We start from the raw sequence: 19859 nt of genomic DNA, 5'->3' as shown, positions 1-19859 counted from the left end.
GTGATATCTTTGCTTTTTAATATGCTGTTTAGGTTTGTCGTAGCTTTCCTTGAAAGAAGCAAGAGTCTTTTTATTTCATGGCTGCAGTCACTGTAGTGATTTTGAAGCCAAAGAAAATTAATAAATAAAGGTAAAGAATCATTTATTCTGACTTTTCTGTGCAAACAACTGAATTGTCGATGGATGAGTTTCTCTTACAAAAGTGTTTAGCCAATGAATAAAGAAGGAGTGATAGAATATTACCATGTTGCAACCCCTAATGAATTAATAACTCTAGTTGGTGATTACTGAGAATGAGAACTAGACATTTGATACCTATGTTGGAAATAAACATCACCACCTGTGAAGCAATCTTGACAAACTTTAAAAGTACCAAAATGACCCTAAATATGATTAATTCGTTGCTCGTAAGTCGCTTCAGTCGTGTGCGACCCCACAGACGGCAGCCTAGCAGGCTCCCCCGTCCCTGGGATTCTCCAGGCAAGAACACTGGAGTGGGTTGCCATTTCCTTCTCCAGTGCATGAAAGTGAAAAGTGAAAGTGAAGTCACTCAGTCGTGTCCGACTCTTCGAGACCCCATGGACTGAAGCCCACCAGGCTCCTCCATCCATAGGATTTTCCAGGCAAGAGTACTGGAGTAGGGTGCCATCGCCTTCTCCGTGATTAAGTTATTAGATCTGTCAATTACTATAATTACACGGATCAGAAAAACATGTTAAGGTACACCATAGTGATACATTTGGCAAATTCAGACTATGGGAAACAACCAAATAACCTGATTTCTTCAATAATAAAAATAAAACTGCAAGGGGGAAAGGGCTGTGGAGGGACCTTTTAAAGGAAATTTAAGAGACATAGTCATTCAGTCACAATGCATGGGCCTTATTTGGATCCTGATTCAAACAAACTTAAGAAAAAATAAACCAGTGATGGAAATGTCAGCACTGTCCTGGGAAGTTCGTACTGAGGAATTATTGTTCATGATTTTAGATGTGATCATAGTACTACAAGCTCTCTTGTATCCTTTCTTCTAGAGATTCATAAGGAAGTATTTATAGATGAAATAATATGCTGTCTGGAATTTGCTTCTAAATAATCCAGAGAGATTAGGTAGAAAGAGGGTTGGGATATAGTGATACAAGACTGCTACAAATTGGTAATTGTTGAGCTTTGTCTTCCTAGTCTCTCTACTTTTGTTGTTTTTCTTTCCTTTATTACAGAAACTGCAAAAGTAACTGCTGCGCAGGAGGAAAAAACAAGTGATAAGAAGTGAAAATAGAAAACCATAGTTGTAATTGTCTTTGGTGTTTGCATGCTAAGGGGTTTGATATTCATGGAGTGTAATCCACAATCAGGAAACTTTTTTATTGTTCACCAACAATGCAAAGCACTAGAGATTAATTTAAGATCTGTCCTTTAACCATAGTTGGGTGATAAAGTAGGAAATTTAACAGTTTAAGAACCTTAACAAAATCAACAGTGCAGTTAGATGTAAAGAAGCATAAGGAAGACATGGCTGTTCCCATCAGAAAGGTTGATACAGGACCGAGGACTTTTGAGATGCTTCCTTGTTGAGGGGAAAAACACTAGATTAGGGATCAGAATGACTGGTATCTAGTTTTGGCTTTGCCATTTTACTATATGGATAAAATTTTGGGGCCAACCCAGTATTTTACTTTAGATAAGTCGCTTTGTGTTTCTACCTTAACTGCCTCATTCAGAGATGAGAGGATGAAACCTGTCCTCTCGACATTGAAGACTTGATATGAGAATAAAATGACTTCATGTGTGGGAAAGTGTTTTGTGAACTATTTATCCCTGTTAGAAGATACTTCTGCTACAGTCATTAGAGAATGTAAAAAGGGGGAACTTATGTCATTGCTTTCCTGTCTTAGTGGGTCTTTTTTCCAGTTACTTTTCAAAAGTTATGATTAAAGATACAGGTAACAGAGCATTTACCGTTTTAACCAGTTGTGAGTGTACATTCACACTGTTGTGCAGCCGCCACCATCCATCTCCAGACCTTTTCATTTTCACCAGTGGCTCTCCAGCCCCTGGCAACCCCCATTATTCTTTCTGTCTCTGTGACTTTAACTACTTTACATACCTCATATAAGTAGCATCACATAATATTAGTCCTTCTGTTGTTCTAAGACTCTTTGTTATCTTTTGCAAACATTGACAGGACGTTTATAAATGATACCTTCCATCAAAAGTAGATGAATTATATTGAGATAATGCTGTATTGTATGTTCAAGTGTTAAGCCTCTGCTGCTGCTGCTAAGTCACTTCAGTCGTGTCCGACTCTGTGCGACCCCATAGACGGCAGCCCACCAGGCTCCCCCGTCCCTGGGATTCTCCAGGCAAGAATACTGGAGTGGGTTGCCATTTCCTTCTCCAGATTAATGTGCTAGATAACCACAAATCAAACAAATATATATGATAATAAGCATAAATACTTAAATCCAGTTTACATCAACCCAAACAGAAACGAGACACTTTCTGCCCCTACAGTAACTTCCATGTTAGGTGGGGAAGTACTGAGGTGAGAGCAGTACTGAGGCAGAATTAAGTGCTAAATACAGGTAGAAGTGATACGGTTACCTGTTTTTCCAGAGCAGCCTTTCCTACTTCTTTAGTAGACGATGTGAGTGTTTCATTCAAGCACTGTAAACTTGCTAATTCAAGCCGCTAGAGCAGTGAAAATATCATAGTCATCCCTCAGTATCCGGGGGGGTGGATTACAGGATCCTCACACATACAGAAATCCGTGGATGCTCAAGTCCCGTACATAAAATAGCATAGGACTTGCATATAACATGTACGTATCCCCCATATACTTGAGACCATCTCTGGATTACTTATAATAACTAATACAGTATAAATGCCATGTAAATAGTTGAGAACATGTGTACAATTCAAGTTTTGCTTTTTGGAACTTTCTGGAATTTTTTTTTCTTAACAGTTTCTATCTACAGTTGGGTCAATCTGCAGATGCAGAACCTGTGGATACAGAAGGTCAACTGTATTAGGAAACTCTTGTTTATAGATTTCTCCTTTAATGTATTCTCTGTTTGCATTATGTCTTCCCTGGTATGTCTTTCTGGGACCTCAAGCCCATTATCCTTATTACTCCCAAGTCACCCACAAATCGCTTGTCCTGTGTTTCTTCTTGGTTCACAGCATTGCCAACCACATTGCAAAGTAGACTTTATCATCTTCCCACTTCTTCCTTTCCACCACCTCCCTCACCAATTAGGTACGCGTTTACTATGTGTTCTGTGATAAAGGCTTCATCTGGGTTGTCTTAGTGTTTTGTTATAGATGCCCTAAACAAATGCAAAATAGTGTTTTTAAGATGCAGACTTGTATTACATAAACAGGACCTAGAATATGTGTTCTGGTCTAATTTGTTTGGACTGTAATATTCTCGTCTAGCATTTCAGCTACAAGTAGCACAGGATAAGCAGTGGGGTTGAGGAAAGAAAGGGGAAAATAGTTTATCATTTATCCAAGAAAGGCCTCATAAAATCCTTAGGAAGGGAAGAGTTTTGTCTGACTTTCTACTTCTCACTTTACCTACGAGGTGGTGTTGTCTCTGTAAGAGGGGTCTTTCATAATGGAGGTGTCTTAAAACTTGTTCATCCTCAGACCTACAGTTTGAGAAGTTCCTACTTCTTTACTAGGACTTATGTCTGCAAGATTGTTTCTAACTATGAACTTCAGGAGACTTTTAGGAGAAATACCTCTTCATTTGACATCCTAACAAAGAGTCTGTGAGTATCAGAGGTATTATGGGCAGAAGCCTATCAGAATGGCATGAGTGATCATTATTAAGGCGAGGGCAACATTGTATATACCTTACTCTTGGCTGAAAATATAAACTAATGGGTTTTCCCTCATATCTGTTCAGACTCTTCTACTCTGGGTGATGGGAGGAAAAATAGAATTTTAGTACAAAATTAACTCCAGCCCCTAAACCATTATTATCCTCCTATTTATAAGAACTTGAATAATTCCTAGGACCATTCACATGCTGATTCTCCTGATAATCAGAAGTTACAGTTAAGCACTTGATGTCCTCATGGAGACTGCCCTGGATGAGGGGGCCTTTGAGGGTTGCGTTCCTGTTTCTGGTTTGTTCTTATTCTTTTCTTCTCCGAGTGTAGCCATAGTGTCAGGCTCACTGTCAGCTTCACCAGGACGTTTTCTTTCTTCTCCAGATTTTCCAGGGGAGCCCCGAGAAACTCATCAACAAGAAATATGCCCTTGTATTTTGCTTTTTAACATTCACTGAGTTGGTGTCAGAAAATCTAAACTGTCTTTGAGTGAAGTTTATGAGAAATTCCATGTTTTTTCTTCAAATTCAGTTGCTTTGAACATGTTCTCTGATTTCAGCTATAGTTCTCTACTGATCCTCTGTAGGTTCCTATCTAGACTCAGACTTGTCATTGCCTTCTCCGTATCATCCAGAGCTGCTTCTCTGTACAGCACTAAGTGCTAGTTGCTCAGTCATGTCCTACTCTTGCGACCCCATGGACTGGAGCCGCCAGGCTCCTCTGTCCATGGGATTCTCCAGACGAGAATACTGGCGTGGGTTGCCATTTCCTTCTCCAGGGGATCTTCCGAATCCAGGAATCAAACCCAGATCGCCTGCCTTGCAGGCAGATTCTTTACCATCTGAGCCACCAGGGAAGCCCACTAAACCAGCAGTGAAAACGGTTGTCCCCAGTTAGAAAAGTGATTTCACTCATTCACTCAAATACTGTGTGCCTGGCTCAAAACTAGTCTTCCTACTGTGAACACAAAAGTTCCAAACAGCACCATTTACCATAAAAGTTGATTGAGCAAGTTCTTGGAGGGCTTCATAATCATTTCCAAACTCTGTTTATATGCCCTTATTGCTACCTGCTAGAGAAAATTTATCCTGCTGCTTCTAGAGCTGCCTTAGTTAGGGGGAGTACAGTTTATTGCTAAGAAGAAGACAACAGAAGCTTTGGTGTTGGGGATAGCTGAGCCAAGCTGCTCTGGTCCAGCTTGCCCTGTTGGGTCTCACTTAACCTCTGCTAGAGACCCAGACAAGGGTCTAAACCCCCTTCCACTTTGATCTTATCTATTTAAAGATGCCTTCAAAAGGCAACAGAGAAGGCAATGGCACCCCACTCCAGTACTCTAGCCTGGAAAATCCCACAGACGGAGGAGCCTGGTAGGCTGCAGTCCATGGGGTCGCACAGGGTCGGACACAACTGAGTGACTTCACTTTCACTTTGCACTTTCATGCATTGGAGAAGGAGGTGGCAACCCACTCCAGTGTTCTTGCCTGGAGAATCCCAGGGACGGGGGAGCCTGGTGGGCTGCCATCTGTGGGGTTGCACAGAGTCGGACACGACTGAAGCGACTTAGCAGCAGCAAAAGGCAAAGGTCTTGCTGACTGCTTCTGACGTACTGTTCAGAGTCTTTTTGCTTTGTTGTTCTTATGTGTCCGAGGATAGAACTGAAGGTTCTATCTAAGAGGTATTTGGAGAACCAAGTGGGTTTAATACATATAAATGCTCTAAACAGAGTTTGGTATATAAATGATAGCTGTTATTTTGGGTAAAACATGCTTGGGAATGAGAATGGACATAGGAAATCGTATTCTTTTAACTTTTAGGTTTTGTTTTTTTCTTTTTAAACTTTTTTTCTAGCTGCTCTACAAATGTGAGATTTGACTATAGAAGCTATCATTCATCCAGCTTTGCCTCCTTAGGCCTGGGTGGTACCCTTTTTCACTCTCACGTATCCTGATTTGAATGATGTAGTCCTCTTAGATCTGACAGAAGTGAAATATTACTATAGTTTTGCATTTCTTCTTAATTATGAATTGTTTTTCACAGTCACATGTGTCCCACGTTCCTGTTCTTCTATAATTATACCTAATAATCAGACTAAGTGGAAAACATGTTTAAAATTCAAAATTCAGTTGCCCTTTTTTTTTTCATTGAAACAATAACATTTAATATAGAAATAACTCCCTTCCCCATCCTCATTTTACAAATCAATAAGTCTTACACTTCAGTGAATTTTAGGAACCCTGTTTTGACTTATTTTATACATCTGGCCCATACATCTCAACTTTGGTTTATAAAAACTGAGATTCATAGACGTTAAATGTACTTATCCCATGTAAGTGATAAATTAGTTATGAGAGAGAACTATCTCAGATGCAGTAAAAGCACCTTTGTAAGTCCAGTTTGTTCATTAAGTCCAACAAAGTTAACCTAGGTACCCAACTGACACAATCAGCTATATAGTACTGTACTGGAATATGGAATAGGTTTATAATACTTTTCACACAGATACTACATAGAAAACAAACACAAAAATAAAGCATTTTTAATCTTAAAGTATAGTACCTTGAAAAGCACAATGGCACAGTACAACAGCTGGCATACAGAGGCTGGCATCAAGTGAACAGGCAAGAAGAGTCCCGACTGGTGGAGGGACAGGAGGCGGGAGACGGTAGAGCCCAAGGATAGATGGCAATAGGAAATGGGAGGCAAGGCACAGTTTCACTCGTGCCTAGTGGTGATGGAACACATATTTGCATCTTTGAAAGTTCACAAACTTGAAGGCTTTCAGGTACAAGACTTACTGTACCTGACACTCATTGTTCTGTCTGCAGCCTAAAAGGTAAAAACATATTTTTATGGCAAAGGTCAGAGTTTTCCAAGTGTGTTATGCAAGTCTGTTTTACTGCTTTGTGGGGCAAAAGGGCTCCTTTAGATTAAGCTGAATACTTCCTTTTGGAGGTTCACAGTGCACCTTCGCACTTCAAAGATTCTAAAAAAAGTTCTGAAGTAGGGAAAAGTAAAGCTTTGTTTAACTCTGCATTTTCTAAAACATTGGGAAAACTCTTTGGAAATGCTGGCCTAGGGATTTTGCGGGGAGGGGGGTTTTAGGGGAGAGGTTGATTTTCGTTTTCAATTCTTTTTCATTGGGTTGTAAATTTTCTCTGTTGCATTCAGCATGACTTTTTTCTCCCATAGTTGGATATGCTACAATCACGGAAGCTTATTTTAAGCCAGTTGGATCCTCTGATTGAGATTGGTCATGTCAACTATTAGCAGGAGCTCTCCCAGAAAGGTGATTCTGGGAAAATGATTTATCAGCTTTCTAGGACCATTTGCATCCTGTGGGCCTCTCCCAGTCCCTGAGGCCCTCCCTTTCCCTTTCCTGTCTATCATCCAAAGGTTACGTTTCATCCTGTTTTATGTAGGAGACAATCAAAGCTTGCCCAGAATGAAAATATCCCTGAAGAGTTTTAAGACTGTGACTAACTCTCACTTCCAGCGTAAAGGCAGCAGATTCAATTAAGAAATAAATAACAAGATACTGTGTTCCATTTGGCATGAGTTTTTGGTTACCTAAGAAATTGTTTCCTGAGAATTTCGAGAAATATGGCTTTAGTAACTTTAGTGACTCCTGGGATTTGGGATTGGGGACGCAGGAGGGATTTAAGGATTATATCTGATCCAGAAAAAGTCTCTCCCATCAAGTCTTTCCAAGGCCTATGTACTTTAGTATCAGAGCTCTAATAGGAGATATGAATGTCACCCAAAGCAGTTCATCTTGAAGGGGATTTCCATTGACTTGGAGCTGCCAGGAAGAGACACTGTCCCTAAGTCCTGAAGACTTTTTTATCTCAAGTCACTTCATCAGAGACCCCAGCTGTCCTTCTGGTGCTAATTATAGTGGCAAATGGCCAAGCATCAGTATCTCAGCTATGACTTCTCTGGTGTTTGCGGGGTGTTCTTTTGTCTTCATTGGGGCTGGTGAGATTTTCTAACCTTTCTGGGGATACCTTATAGAGTATCTAATTGTGCTAATCATAAAATTGAGCTTTTTTTTTTTTTTTAATCATTTTTGGCCTGGTTTAAATCTCAGACCAGTGCAAAAATGTTTTCTGTCCCTGCAAACTTTGCAAAATTCTCTGATGAAGATACTTTTCGTGTGTGTGCACATGTGTGCACATGCACACGCAGATGAGAGAATAGTCAACTTCATCTTATTTATGAGATGGAGTGAGAGCAGGTTACCTTTGTCCATTTCTGTAGACACTCCGGCTTTTCTTCATCTGGACCCAAGTCTCCGCTCTTGGTTTGCTTCTTCAGCATACTTTGTTCTGTGTTAGTGAGTTTACTCTGCAGTCATCAGAAATCAAAAGCAAAACAAAATGAAGCAACGTGGAACTTCAAGAATGAGTAAAGATGGAAGTGAGAGGGCTACTGTAGGAGTGACGCTTTACCAGCACTTTCCATCATCCACCAGTACGTCCATATTCAGAGCTCGTCTTTTTAATCTTTTTTTTTCTCGTTTTGATAAAGGCTTTTATTTTGCATATTTTTACTCTGGATTTTTTTCTTAGTATATTTCAGACTTCTTTGTTTGCATAGGATTGCTGATGCTGTTTCTATGTTTTAAATAAAAATTTTTAGTGACTGAGAATAGGACTTGACTTGAAAATAAGACCACAAACTTGGCTTCCGGGATCCTGTTTTTTCTTTTTTGTTGTAATATTTATAGTTGATTGACAGCATTGTGCCAGTTCCAGGTGTACACTTCAGATTCCTTTCCATTATAGGTTATTACAAGATACTGAATATAGTTCCCTGTGCTACAGAATAAATCCGTGTTGTTGATCTATTTTGTATATAGTAGTGTGTATCTGTTAAGCCTTTATCCCTCCCCTTCCCCTTTGATAACCATAATTTGTTTTCTATGTCTGTGAATCTGTTTTGTAAACAAGTTGATTTGTATTATTTTTTTAAGAAAGCCTGTTTTCTCCTAAAGAACCAGTAAAAATGCAATAGAATCTTGAAGCTTTTAAGGAATTCAAAAATTAAGATTTATTAATCAGACTTTGGTAGTGGTGGTAGTTTAGTTGCTAAGTCGTTTCTGACTCTTGCGACCGCATGGACTATAGCCCACCAGGCTCCTTTCTCCATGGTATTTCCCAGGCAGAAATACTGGAGTGACTTGCCATTTCCTTCCCCAAGGGATCTTCCTGACCCAGGGATTGAATCCCGGTCTTCTGCATTGCAGGTGATCTCCTGCATTGCGGATGGATTCTTTACTGACTGAGCCATGAGGGAAGCCCGTTATTTAAACTTACGGTTTTTTGAAGTTTGAACTGAAATTAACACAAGCAGATTTAGTTTCTATTTTATAAAAATTGACAGCATTCAAAATGAATCACAAAAAATTGCCTTTTCTACATTATATATATAATATATATGTTATATATATACATATATATTTCTACATTATATATAATATATATAATGTATATATACAAAAAGTCTAATGTGCTGTGTTCTATGGTAGGTAAATTTCAAATAGGAAATTAAATTTACATGTGAGCATATGATTTGATTGAAGTTACTGCTACTTCTCATAGTATCTAGTTAGCAGAGTTTCCCAGTCTCCTCTTGAACACTGTAGGCAGGTAATTCTATGCTTATTAGATAAATGAACTTCCATATGATTATAGTGGGAAAAGATTGAAGGAAAGCACAGATGTTAAGTGATTTTCTTAAATTTGATTTCCTAAGGTTACACTATGTAGCAGAAATGAAAATAAATGCCAAGAATCTTGACATAGTTCTATTTTCCAGCAGGGTTTTTGTGATATTTGTGTTTAACTCTTAACTGTTAAAAAATTTCATCCTTCATTATGAGGCCATATTAACTGCCTACTGACTGGTTTCCTAACAGTTCCAATAATAGATTTTAAATTGTGTTTTCTCTTAAACCATTATTGCTTTTGGTCAAATAAATTTTATATATCTGGATGGTATAAAGATTTAGAAGTATCCTGTGAACACTCTGCTCTCTTAGAATTTCTTCTTTTTGTGCTTATATCTTCAGCTTGCAGCTCTGAGAGTTAAGGTTCTGTAATGTGGAATTTATCCTATAATTGTTAAAATTATCTGTTACTGGTACTGCCCTATCCTGTCTAAGCCATAATATCAGGTAAAAGAAAGTAGTGTTTCTATTTCAGGACTTTTATGAGGAGGAAAGATGAAAGTTTTTGTTTTTCCTTGTGTCTTCTCACTGTATTTATTATAATTTCCTCAAAATTGTTACAGAACAAGTAGCCTAGAGAGAATTTAGTTTGAACTATCTTTCCTTCCCCCTCTTTCAGCAAAATGCCTGAATAAATCTGATATGGTACTTTTTGCTTTCTTAGAATGTATATAATTGGTACATTTTCTGGCACAAAATTGCAGGTAGCACTGATACATAAGTCAAATTTAGCTGTTTAATTACATTTTCTGAAATTTTTACATGTGAATTTGACAGTATATTATTATTTGCAAATAAAAGCCAAGTTTTCAATAACTTTCTTTTTTAGCTGTGCAATTTGAGATACATTTGAAACAGTAAAATTATTTTTGTTTCATATCAAGAAATGGATGAAAAGAGGCTCCTGGATCCAGGGTTGAAAGTCCGTAAAGGCCTCTGGGATCATACTCTGAAGAACCAGCAGATGGAATGCCTGAGTGACTGAAGAAAATGGGTGCTAATGCATCTAGCTATCCTCATTCATGCTCCCCGAGAGTAGGGGGGAATCCTCAAGCCCAGCAGACTTTCATAGGTAACCAGTTCAGTTTTTCTAACCTCATTTTCTTTTGTGGATATAAATAGGATTGTGTTTTCAGTGGTCTTTTTGGATGAAAAGAGGGTTGAGCTATGGAAAAAGTTAATATATATAATAATTCTGCAGCATCCATGTTTTTTCCTACCAGGTGTAAATCTGGCTTATATGATTCTTATCCTAACCAAGCTGCTGTAGCACAGTTGATCTTTGATTGTTTTCTTATTTCATTTATTGTGCCCATAGAAATTTAGCATTTTTTTACAATGAATAATCTGCTCTGTTTTTCCCTATTCCTTATTTAATATAAAAATGAGTTACTTGAACTTTTTAACCTTCCTTTATAGAAACAAAAATCAGTTTTACTTGAATGGTTCAGAAATGTCTGTAAAAATTTTAGCACAAAATGTATGTTAAATTGAATGTTGAAAATGACTGCTAAGAAAAAAGAAATAAATTTTCACTTGTTTAATTTCCTTCTTAGGGACATCATCCTATTCTCAGCAAGGCTATGGTTGTGAATCAAAATTATATAGTCTTGACCATGGCCATGAGAAACCACAAGACAAAAAAAAGAGAACCTCTGGCCTTGCCACCCTCAAAAAGAAGTTTATCAAGCGTCGAAAATCTAATCGGTCTGCTGATCACGCCAAGCAGATGCGAGAACTCCTCTCTGGGTGGGATGTTCGAGATGTCAATGCATTAGTGGAGGAATATGAGGGAACTTCAGCCTTAAAGGAGCTTTCTTTACAAGCCAGTGTGGCTAGACCAGAAGCCCGGACATTGCAGAAAGATATGGCCGATCTTTATGAGTACAAGTATTGTACTGATGTAGACTTAATATTTCAAGAAACTTGCTTTCCTGTTCATCGTGCCATTTTGGCGGCAAGATGTCCATTTTTTAAAACACTACTTTCTTCCTCACCTGAATATGGGGCAGAGATCATCATGGACATCAATACAGCTGGTATAGATATGCCCATGTTTTCTGCTTTGCTCCACTACCTTTACACGGGAGAGTTTGGAATGGAGGACTCAAGGTTTCAAAATGTTGATATCCTCGTTCAGCTTAGGGAAGAATTTGGAACACCAAATTCCCTTGATGTAGATATGCGTGGACTCTTTGATTACATGTGCTATTATGATGTCGTCCTTAGTTTTTCTTCAGACTCTGAACTGGTTGAAGCTTTTGGTGGAAATCAGAACTGTTTAGATGAAGAGCTCAAAGCTCACAAGGCTATTATTTCAGCACGGTCCCCATTTTTTCGAAATTTATTGCAAAGAAGGATACGGACTGGTGAAGAAATCACAGACCGAACTTTGAGGACTCCCACAAGAATTATATTAGATGAGTCCATTATACCAAAAAAATATGCAAAAGTGATATTACACTGTATGTATACTGACATGGTGGACCTGGCCGTTTTGCACTGTAGCCCCTCTGTGGGGAGTCTCAGTGAAGTTCAGGCTCTCGTCGCAGGGAAGCCAAACATGACCAGGGCAGAAGAAGCCATGGAGCTTTACCACATAGCACTGTTCTTGGAATTTAACATGCTTGCACAAGGTAATGAAATTCTGATTTTTAATTTTAATCTTGATCTCTTGAATTGCACGTTTGTCTTCCAGATTGAAAGCACGACCAGTATGTTCCATGATTTCAGTGTTTGGGATGTGACAGAGTCAGTTTTTTCAAATCTGTAGTTATGACATCTGAGACAGAATGGGGGTTAATGTTAATGTAGCTCTTCATTTGGTATTAATACCAAGCATTCACAACTAATGATTAAGAATAAATGAGGGACTTCCCTGCTGGTCCAGTGGTTAACGCTCTCAGCTCCCAAAGCAGGGGGCCCAGGTTTGATCCCTGGTCAGGGAACTAGATCCCACATGCTGCAACTAAGACCTGGTGCAGCCAAATAAATGAAAAAAATATTAAAAAAAAAAAAAAAAAGAATAAATGAGACTTGAGGCTCTTTCTTCCCTAATGTAAGATGATAGATGTGAGAATATGTAATGACCCAGCTACCGCCCTGTCTGCTCTTGAGCTTTGAGCTAGTCCTGTTTGCCAGATTTCAAGGTTATTCTTGGTCTGAGACTCGTTGGGTAACTTAGATTCTCATATAGATACTCGGTGCCTTATTGATACTTAAATATTTAGAATAAGAATGAAAGTTCATTACAAAAATGAAGATAGTCTCATTTAGATACAGATTTATTTGAATCAAAGAATTGGGCAAGGTTTCTGACTTAAATTTTTAAAATATTCTCTTATCTTTTCAAGTTCAGCTGTGCATCAAGCAATAGCTTATGGAGTATAAAGCACAGTTTGTTCTTAAACTCATGTGCCGCCTTCATTTAATTTAAACTAAAATTAGTAAGTTGGAATGACACATTTTTTGTGTTACAGGCAAATAATTGCACTACAGCTACACTAGAAGAATATATCTTTTAGTGTATATTTGTGGTAAACATTAGAATCATAACATTTCAGAGCTGGAAAGTGACCTTCCGTGGGAGAGAAAGGGAATTTGCTGTCTTCACAGAATGTACTCTTAGCTTTCTATGATCGTATATTAAAAGAAAACAAGCTATATGACATGAAGGTACTTCAGAAATTTAGCTGATGAGTGTTTGCTAAAAGAACACTAGAAGTTGCAAATTAGCAGAGAATTCATGATTTGGGTAAAAGATATATATTTAAATAAGGAAAACTAAGCACATTTTTCTGGAGAGGGCAGTGTCACCCCACTCTCCACTACTCTTGCCTGGAAAATCCCATGGACAGAGGAGCCTGGTAGGCTGCAGTCCATGGGATCGCTAAGAGTCAGACACGACTGAGCGACTTCTCTTTCACTTTTCACTTTCATGCATTGGAGAAGGAAATGGCAACCTACTCCAGTGTTCTTGCCTGGAGAATCCCAGGGATGGGGGAGCCTGGTGGGCTGCCGTCTATGGGGTCGCACAGAGTCAGACATGACTGAAGTGACTTAGCAGCAGCAGCAGCAAGCACATTTTTCTAGTTTGGAAAAAAATCTGTATTGTGTGGGTGAATCAACAAGTCAGTAGAACTTTGAAAAAAATAAAAGCCCCAGTTAAATAACAATGTCAGTAATAAAATGGAAGAGATTATTGGAAGACAATGATAAGCATGAGTGAAAAAAGTTGAGATTTCTATTACATAAAGAATCTTAAAATCTTATTTTACTATTTCCTGTGTAGTAATATTACTAATTTTGTTTTATTGCCAAATCAAAATGTCATTAAAATATTTTCTTGCTAGTTCAAAACAAAAACTATGAGTAATAGACCATTAGATATCAGACTATAGGAAAATATGTTATTAAAAATAACCTAGCAGCTTGCCCTACCATTCTTTGACTCTGTAAAACCAAATTTGTCAGAAAATGCCTCTACAGAAAAACAGTTTGCAGCACTACCATAAAGGTGTAATATCACTCTTTTCTCAAAATGGTTTTATTTTTGAAACATTTAATAAGAAACCAAAGTGTATTGTGTATACTTTACTGTTTTTAAAACTGGGAAAGCATCCCTTGGTATAGTTTTTTTTGTTTTGTTGTTAAGTTTTTAACAGAAAGTAAAATGGTGAACTAGCTCTTGGGATCTTGGATAATATTTGATCTAGAGTGGTTTTTTTTTTTATGTTAAATTTTTATACGTATAATTTATCAGTAGCTAGAAATTTTATTTTTTGGAGCACATTTAGGGCTATAAAACAACACTCCTTATAGAACTTTAATTTTGGCTACTTAAAACAAGCAAGCAAATATTCCCTTAAATTTGGATATACATGACTCTGTATTATTCAAATTCAAATTTTTCATTTTTCAAACTACAGAGTTTGAGTTACTTGATGTTTTGCTTTTTGTACACCATGTAGGCATTACCTTTCTCCCATACCCATTAGGCTGTTCATACTAGGGTTTATATATAACCAACCATAACCAACCATATAACCAACCATAACCAACCATATAACCAACCAACCAGCATAGTTTTGCCCCATTCCCACGGGAAGGAGACTAGTCACTTGAAGAGGGATTTTATACCATAAAGCTTAAGATCTCAGGCTCTGAAACCAGACAAACTGGATTTGAATTCTTTACTATCATGTTTTAACTTGTTTAACCTTAAAGTAAGTCATCTCTAAGCCCCTGTTTTCCCATTTGTGAAATAAGAATAGTAACACTATGAGGTAGGATTATGAGGATTAAAGGAAGTAATACATATCAACTGATCTGAACAGTGCCCAGGACATAGTAAGCATTCAATAAATGTTAAATGCTAAATGAAAATCATCACAGTATATATTATTCACTACCACAGTCTCTTCTAAAACTAACTTTTTACGTTTTAAAAAATAATTTTTTATTATATTGACTAAACCCCATATTGAGACTAGTTTGCAAAATTTTTTTTAAGTAACTTGTTTTTAAGATTTTACTGTAATTTTATCCCTAGCAAACTGGTGCATACTATTTATCAGACTGTTGTATCTGGCCATTTGTCACTCAGGTTTCAACTAGAGTTATGCAAGCAGACTAAACCTGTAATACTCTGAGGCATCTATTACGTGTAATGAATTAGCATCTCTCCACTGCATTTAGTGTGGTACTAGTTACATACCATTTTGGAGAGAATTAAGAAAATAGTCCCCAAAATAATTTTCTGTCTTCTTTGATTCAGTTGAAGACTCCTGGTTAAGAAAGCCTGTGAGACTAGACTGGCAGCTTGAGTATAAGATCATATTGTTCTCATCCTTGTATCCCCAGTGCCTGGGGCATAATAGGCACTGAGTAAATGTTTATGAACTAATGACAGTTAACCTTTTTATTCCAAATTAGGTTTGACTTTAAAAATTAAAGCCCAGTTTTAAAAGGAGACAAATTCTATCAAGGGAAGCTAGGACATTGAGACAACATATGCTCTTCAAGGTGGAGAGGTGATTTAATAGTTTTAAGAACATCATAAAAAGAGGCAGTATAGGCAGACAGCCAGAGTAATTTGGCAAGTGGATAAAAGGGAGGATTCTTGGCTTACACTGAGAATGTATTTTATTCAGAGAAGTAGGCAATCACTATTAGGGAGGTGAATTAACAGGTAATGAGGCTTCAGCTTACTCATGTGTGCTATCCTTTATTAAGCTCCCGTGAATACATGGTTTAGCACTTTTCATTCTGCTTAAGTGATCCACCTGTCTGTTCTTGCATTGACGTCGTTTCCAGCTAGGTGGCAAATCCTGACCTGCCTCCTCAATTCCCTTCTAAACACGAGAGTCCTGAGATTTATTTTCAAAGAAAGGAAAATAGATTCCACATCTGGAAATAGCTATAAAGAAGGGTGGGGATAAGGCACAGGATTGAGATGTGGAATTATGTGAAAGCCTACACACTCTACCTTTCCCTGCTCTGGTCCAAACTGGACAGATAGCAGACAATAAACTGGTGCTGCCGAAGTGGTCTATATGAAGAGCATATATAGACCTGCTTTGGGGTTTCATGATGAAATGATGCTCAGGAGTTATACAGTGAAAAAGCCGGTTTGCCTTCCAGATGTCCTACAGGGAAGACAGCAGTCAGCAAGCCTGCTTGTGCAACAGACCTTCCAAATAGCTGTTAAACTGCCTTAGTCTTCCACTGGATGTTTGAGAAAAGCTTGCAGATTGAGACAGAAATAAGAACACATGCTAGAGGAAACAGACAATGAAGGGAGAGAAGAAAACGTCAATAGAATCAAAATATCCTTACATAAAAGAATATTGAACAACGAGACATACATAGGATGCTATAAAAGTGAAAAGAGGAGCTTTTAGAAATGAAAATTGTAGGAGGATTAGAAGGGAAAATTGAAGGAATCTGGAAAGTAGAACAGATTAGCAAAGAGATGGACAACAGTGGAGACAAATAAGAAAACGAGTATTCATCCAGAAACTGTAGCGTCTTAAATAACAGCTGTAGAATATATACTAGAGAAAATGGAAGAGAAGACAGTATCTAAGGAGTAATGTAATAAATATTGCCAAAGCTAAAGGGATTTCTATATTTTAAAAATTTCATCCCTGTCACTAGAAAACACCAGAGAAAAAGAGAAGATTGTAAAATCATTGGGAGGTGAAAGGGTAAGTTCCATACAAGAAATAGGAAACAATGATACTGAACTTTCCAGTAGCAACAACTGAATGTACCTTTAAAAAGATGATGGAAAATTGTTTTAAACACAAAGCCAAACAGTCAGTCAAATGTCAGGCTAAATAAATGCATTTTCCAGTCATGCCTCAAAAATTTTAACTCCCCTGTACCCCTACTTAGGAAGCAACTAAGGATGTATTCCACTAAATGATGAAGTAAACGAAGAACCAGCAAGTGTTGGACCCAAAAAATGGGGTCTAACACCAGAAAGAAGAAAAGGAAATCCTAGATACTAGCTGTGCATTAGGTGTAGTGGATATCTAGTCTAGACTGGGCGAGGAGGAGGAGAGTGTCCAAGAAGTAGATATCTCGGAAGAGACCAATTACCTGAATGTTTGAAAATTAAGTGACAAGTGACATTGAAAGAAGTATTACAGATCTTTTGGTACACTTGTGAAAAATTAGCTGTTGCTAATTTATTAAAAGTGAAGCAAGTGAGAAAAGAAGAAATTAATAATTTCCAAGAAAATTTAAAGTTAAATATGGAAGAAAATATAATTCTAGTATACAGTTTGGTTCAGCAGTAAGTAGTATTTAAGTAGTCATTATGATTTGAACACTGAGTGTTGGTTTAATAAAATTTATAAAATTATAATTATAAAGAGATAAATATCAGAAGATAGATACTAAAAAATTGAGCATAGTTGCCTCTGGGAAGCAAGACTGAGTGAAGGAGAGATAAGGGCAGAAGGTTTTGCTTTTAGGGTACACTTTTTATTGCTACTAAGTATAAGACTTTGTAAATTATGAGCCTATATTGCTTTGATTACAAAATTAATTTTTTATAATAAAGATGTGACATCAGTACCCAGAAGAACCAGAGAGATCTGGATTGGCCACGGTCCTGAAGAACTAGGGAATTTATCATACCTATCAGGGCTGTTAATTAATGAGATCATGCTTATAATTTTGGTCTACATGGAGCCTTTACTTTCCTCTCATTTGGTTATCTTGACAACCTATGAGTATGGCAGGGCTCAAAAATGAATAACTAGCATTTTCCCAGTCTTGTAAGGGATGAAGCTGTGAGCCACACCAGCTCTTCCAACCTGAAGCCCAGGAATCAGCATGGTGAGACAGGAGCAGTGTGAAAAACAACGTCTAAGAATGATAGTGAGAGGCCACTGTGGCCTAGTTGTAGGAGCCAACCAGACTGGTGTAGGAACAACTCAGAGCAATCTCAGCTGTGAGCCTGTTGGGACTGAACTGCTTGGGGGTGGGGGAATTGTGGGCTAGCTGGGTAGGTCACCACTCAGACTGCTTCCGAGCACTTAGCCAGAGAACAGAGGGCTTTGTGCTGAGCAGGCCATTCTTTCCTGGATAGACAAGTATTCCCAGGTCAGTTATTTGACTTTTTCAGCAGCCCCGAGTGAGGAACTCCTTCTTTGCGTTGGGCAGTTCCATACCACGTAGGTCTTGATAGAAGACAGAGCCCGCCTCCCAGTGTTTTCTCAGTCTTCTCTGTGGTCAGGGCTCCCCCACGTGACCTAGACTTTTTGAATCTAGAGCATTGATGGCACAGAGATTTGGGGACTGTAGAGAATTCTTTCTGGAAGCACGGTGGGAACAGCAACACCTAGTGGAAAAGCAGAGGAATCAGTGTCAGTGGCGCCAGTGATGGCGTTCACTGTCCAGGGGCAGTTTTGGCCTGGGTCCCAGGCCACAAGGGGCCCTCGCTGGGCTGTTCTGTGCTATAGTACTCAACTCGCAGTCTTCCTTTGTTGTTTGTACTCTGAGCCCGCTCTCCAACTTTCCCAGCAACTCTGGGCTCGCAGTATCCTTTCAGATAAATTCCTTTTCTGTTTAAGCCAACTGAAGTTGTTTTCTGTGGTTGCAGCTTAGAAGCCTAGTTCATAACAGTAACTATATTGAAAGACTAGTGTATAAAATTCCAAAATAAATGACTAGATTGGAAGAGCTTCAGATGAAGGACCAGGTGTTTAATCACTGACTTTACACAATGACCTTAGAATACACTGCATAAACAGCTCTGAAAACGTGAGAACAGTGAGAATGTATTATTTATTGATTTGTAATTCTTTTAGTAAATACTGACTCTTTAGGGGAACTATAGATTTTCTCATGAACTTTAACAACCCACAGGCCAGTAGAGCTTCTGTTTCCTTTTCATAAATACTGTTGAGTTAGCACCAGCATCTGCATGCGTATTCCAGTCAGGGGTGTCTTACAGTTGTGTGCTCTAAAATACAGATTTGTTTTTTTTATATTGATCAAAAATGTATTTTTCAGTCTTTGGAATATGAAGTTTATTTATAGCTTTAGTTCCAAAATAGCTTCTGAAATGCATTGCCCCTGTTTTTAGTTGTAATGCATGTGATTATACTTTATTGAATTAAAACTCTTAACAGAGAAACAACTGAAAGCAATGACCTAATTTTTTCTCTTAGCAACTTGGTCAGATTCCAGGAGTATGTGACTTGATACAAATACCGAATAACAAAAACTGGCCCCACTCTAATCCATTCCTCCCTCTTCCCATCCTCTCCATTGTCCCCATGTTAACACGCTCCCTTCTGTCTCCATTTGGTTGCTCTGGTAGTTCATTTTGCTTCTCCCTCTAATTGTTTCCTCTTCGGCAGCTTAGTCTGGATATACTTGCTAGAGAACAGTGGAGCTAAGTTAAATACCATCATCAACAGATCAAAGTAGTAAATACAGGTTTCAGTTAAACATGGGATATGGTTGAAGAATTCCTGTTTCAGGAATGGCAGTTCAAATGACTCAAGTTATACATCTTTAATCATAATGAAATTTAGCACTTAACTCAAAATTGTGAATAAGGTTCCAATGTGTAATATTTAAAATATTTAATTCCACATTTTATTTTATAACTCAAACTTGTTCATGCTGCTGCTACTGCTGCTGCTGCTGCTGCTGCTAAGTCTCTTCAGTCGTGTCCAACTCTGTGCAACCCCATAGAAGGCAGCCTACCAGGCTCCCCCGTCCCTGGGATTCTCCAGGCAAGAACATTGGGTTGCCATTTCCTTCTCCAA

General features: G+C 38.2%; 1 protein-coding gene across 2 annotated transcripts in view; it reads left to right on the top strand.

Moving 5' to 3' along the window:
• BTBD7 (BTB domain containing 7) overlaps window positions 1-19859 on the top strand; it is an 89055-nt gene that overhangs the window by 21493 nt on the left and 47703 nt on the right. The window contains exons 2-3 of one of the 2 annotated variants that reach the window (XM_010817306.4): window positions 10452-10639; window positions 11124-12203. The exons of the other annotated variant lie outside the window; for it this stretch is intronic. Of the exons in view, the coding sequence (XP_010815608.1) occupies window positions 10558-10639; window positions 11124-12203 (1162 nt within the window). The 5' untranslated portion in view covers window positions 10452-10557. The remainder of the gene's footprint in view (window positions 1-10451; window positions 10640-11123; window positions 12204-19859) is intronic. 2 annotated transcript variants of the gene reach the window in all.

This window comes from Bos taurus, chromosome 21 (genome assembly GCF_002263795.3).
Source record: "Bos taurus isolate L1 Dominette 01449 registration number 42190680 breed Hereford chromosome 21, ARS-UCD2.0, whole genome shotgun sequence".
NCBI lineage: Eukaryota > Metazoa > Chordata > Mammalia > Artiodactyla > Bovidae > Bos > Bos taurus.
The sequence above is the reverse complement of the archived record's forward strand: the minus strand, read 5'-3'. Positions and strand labels throughout refer to the sequence as shown.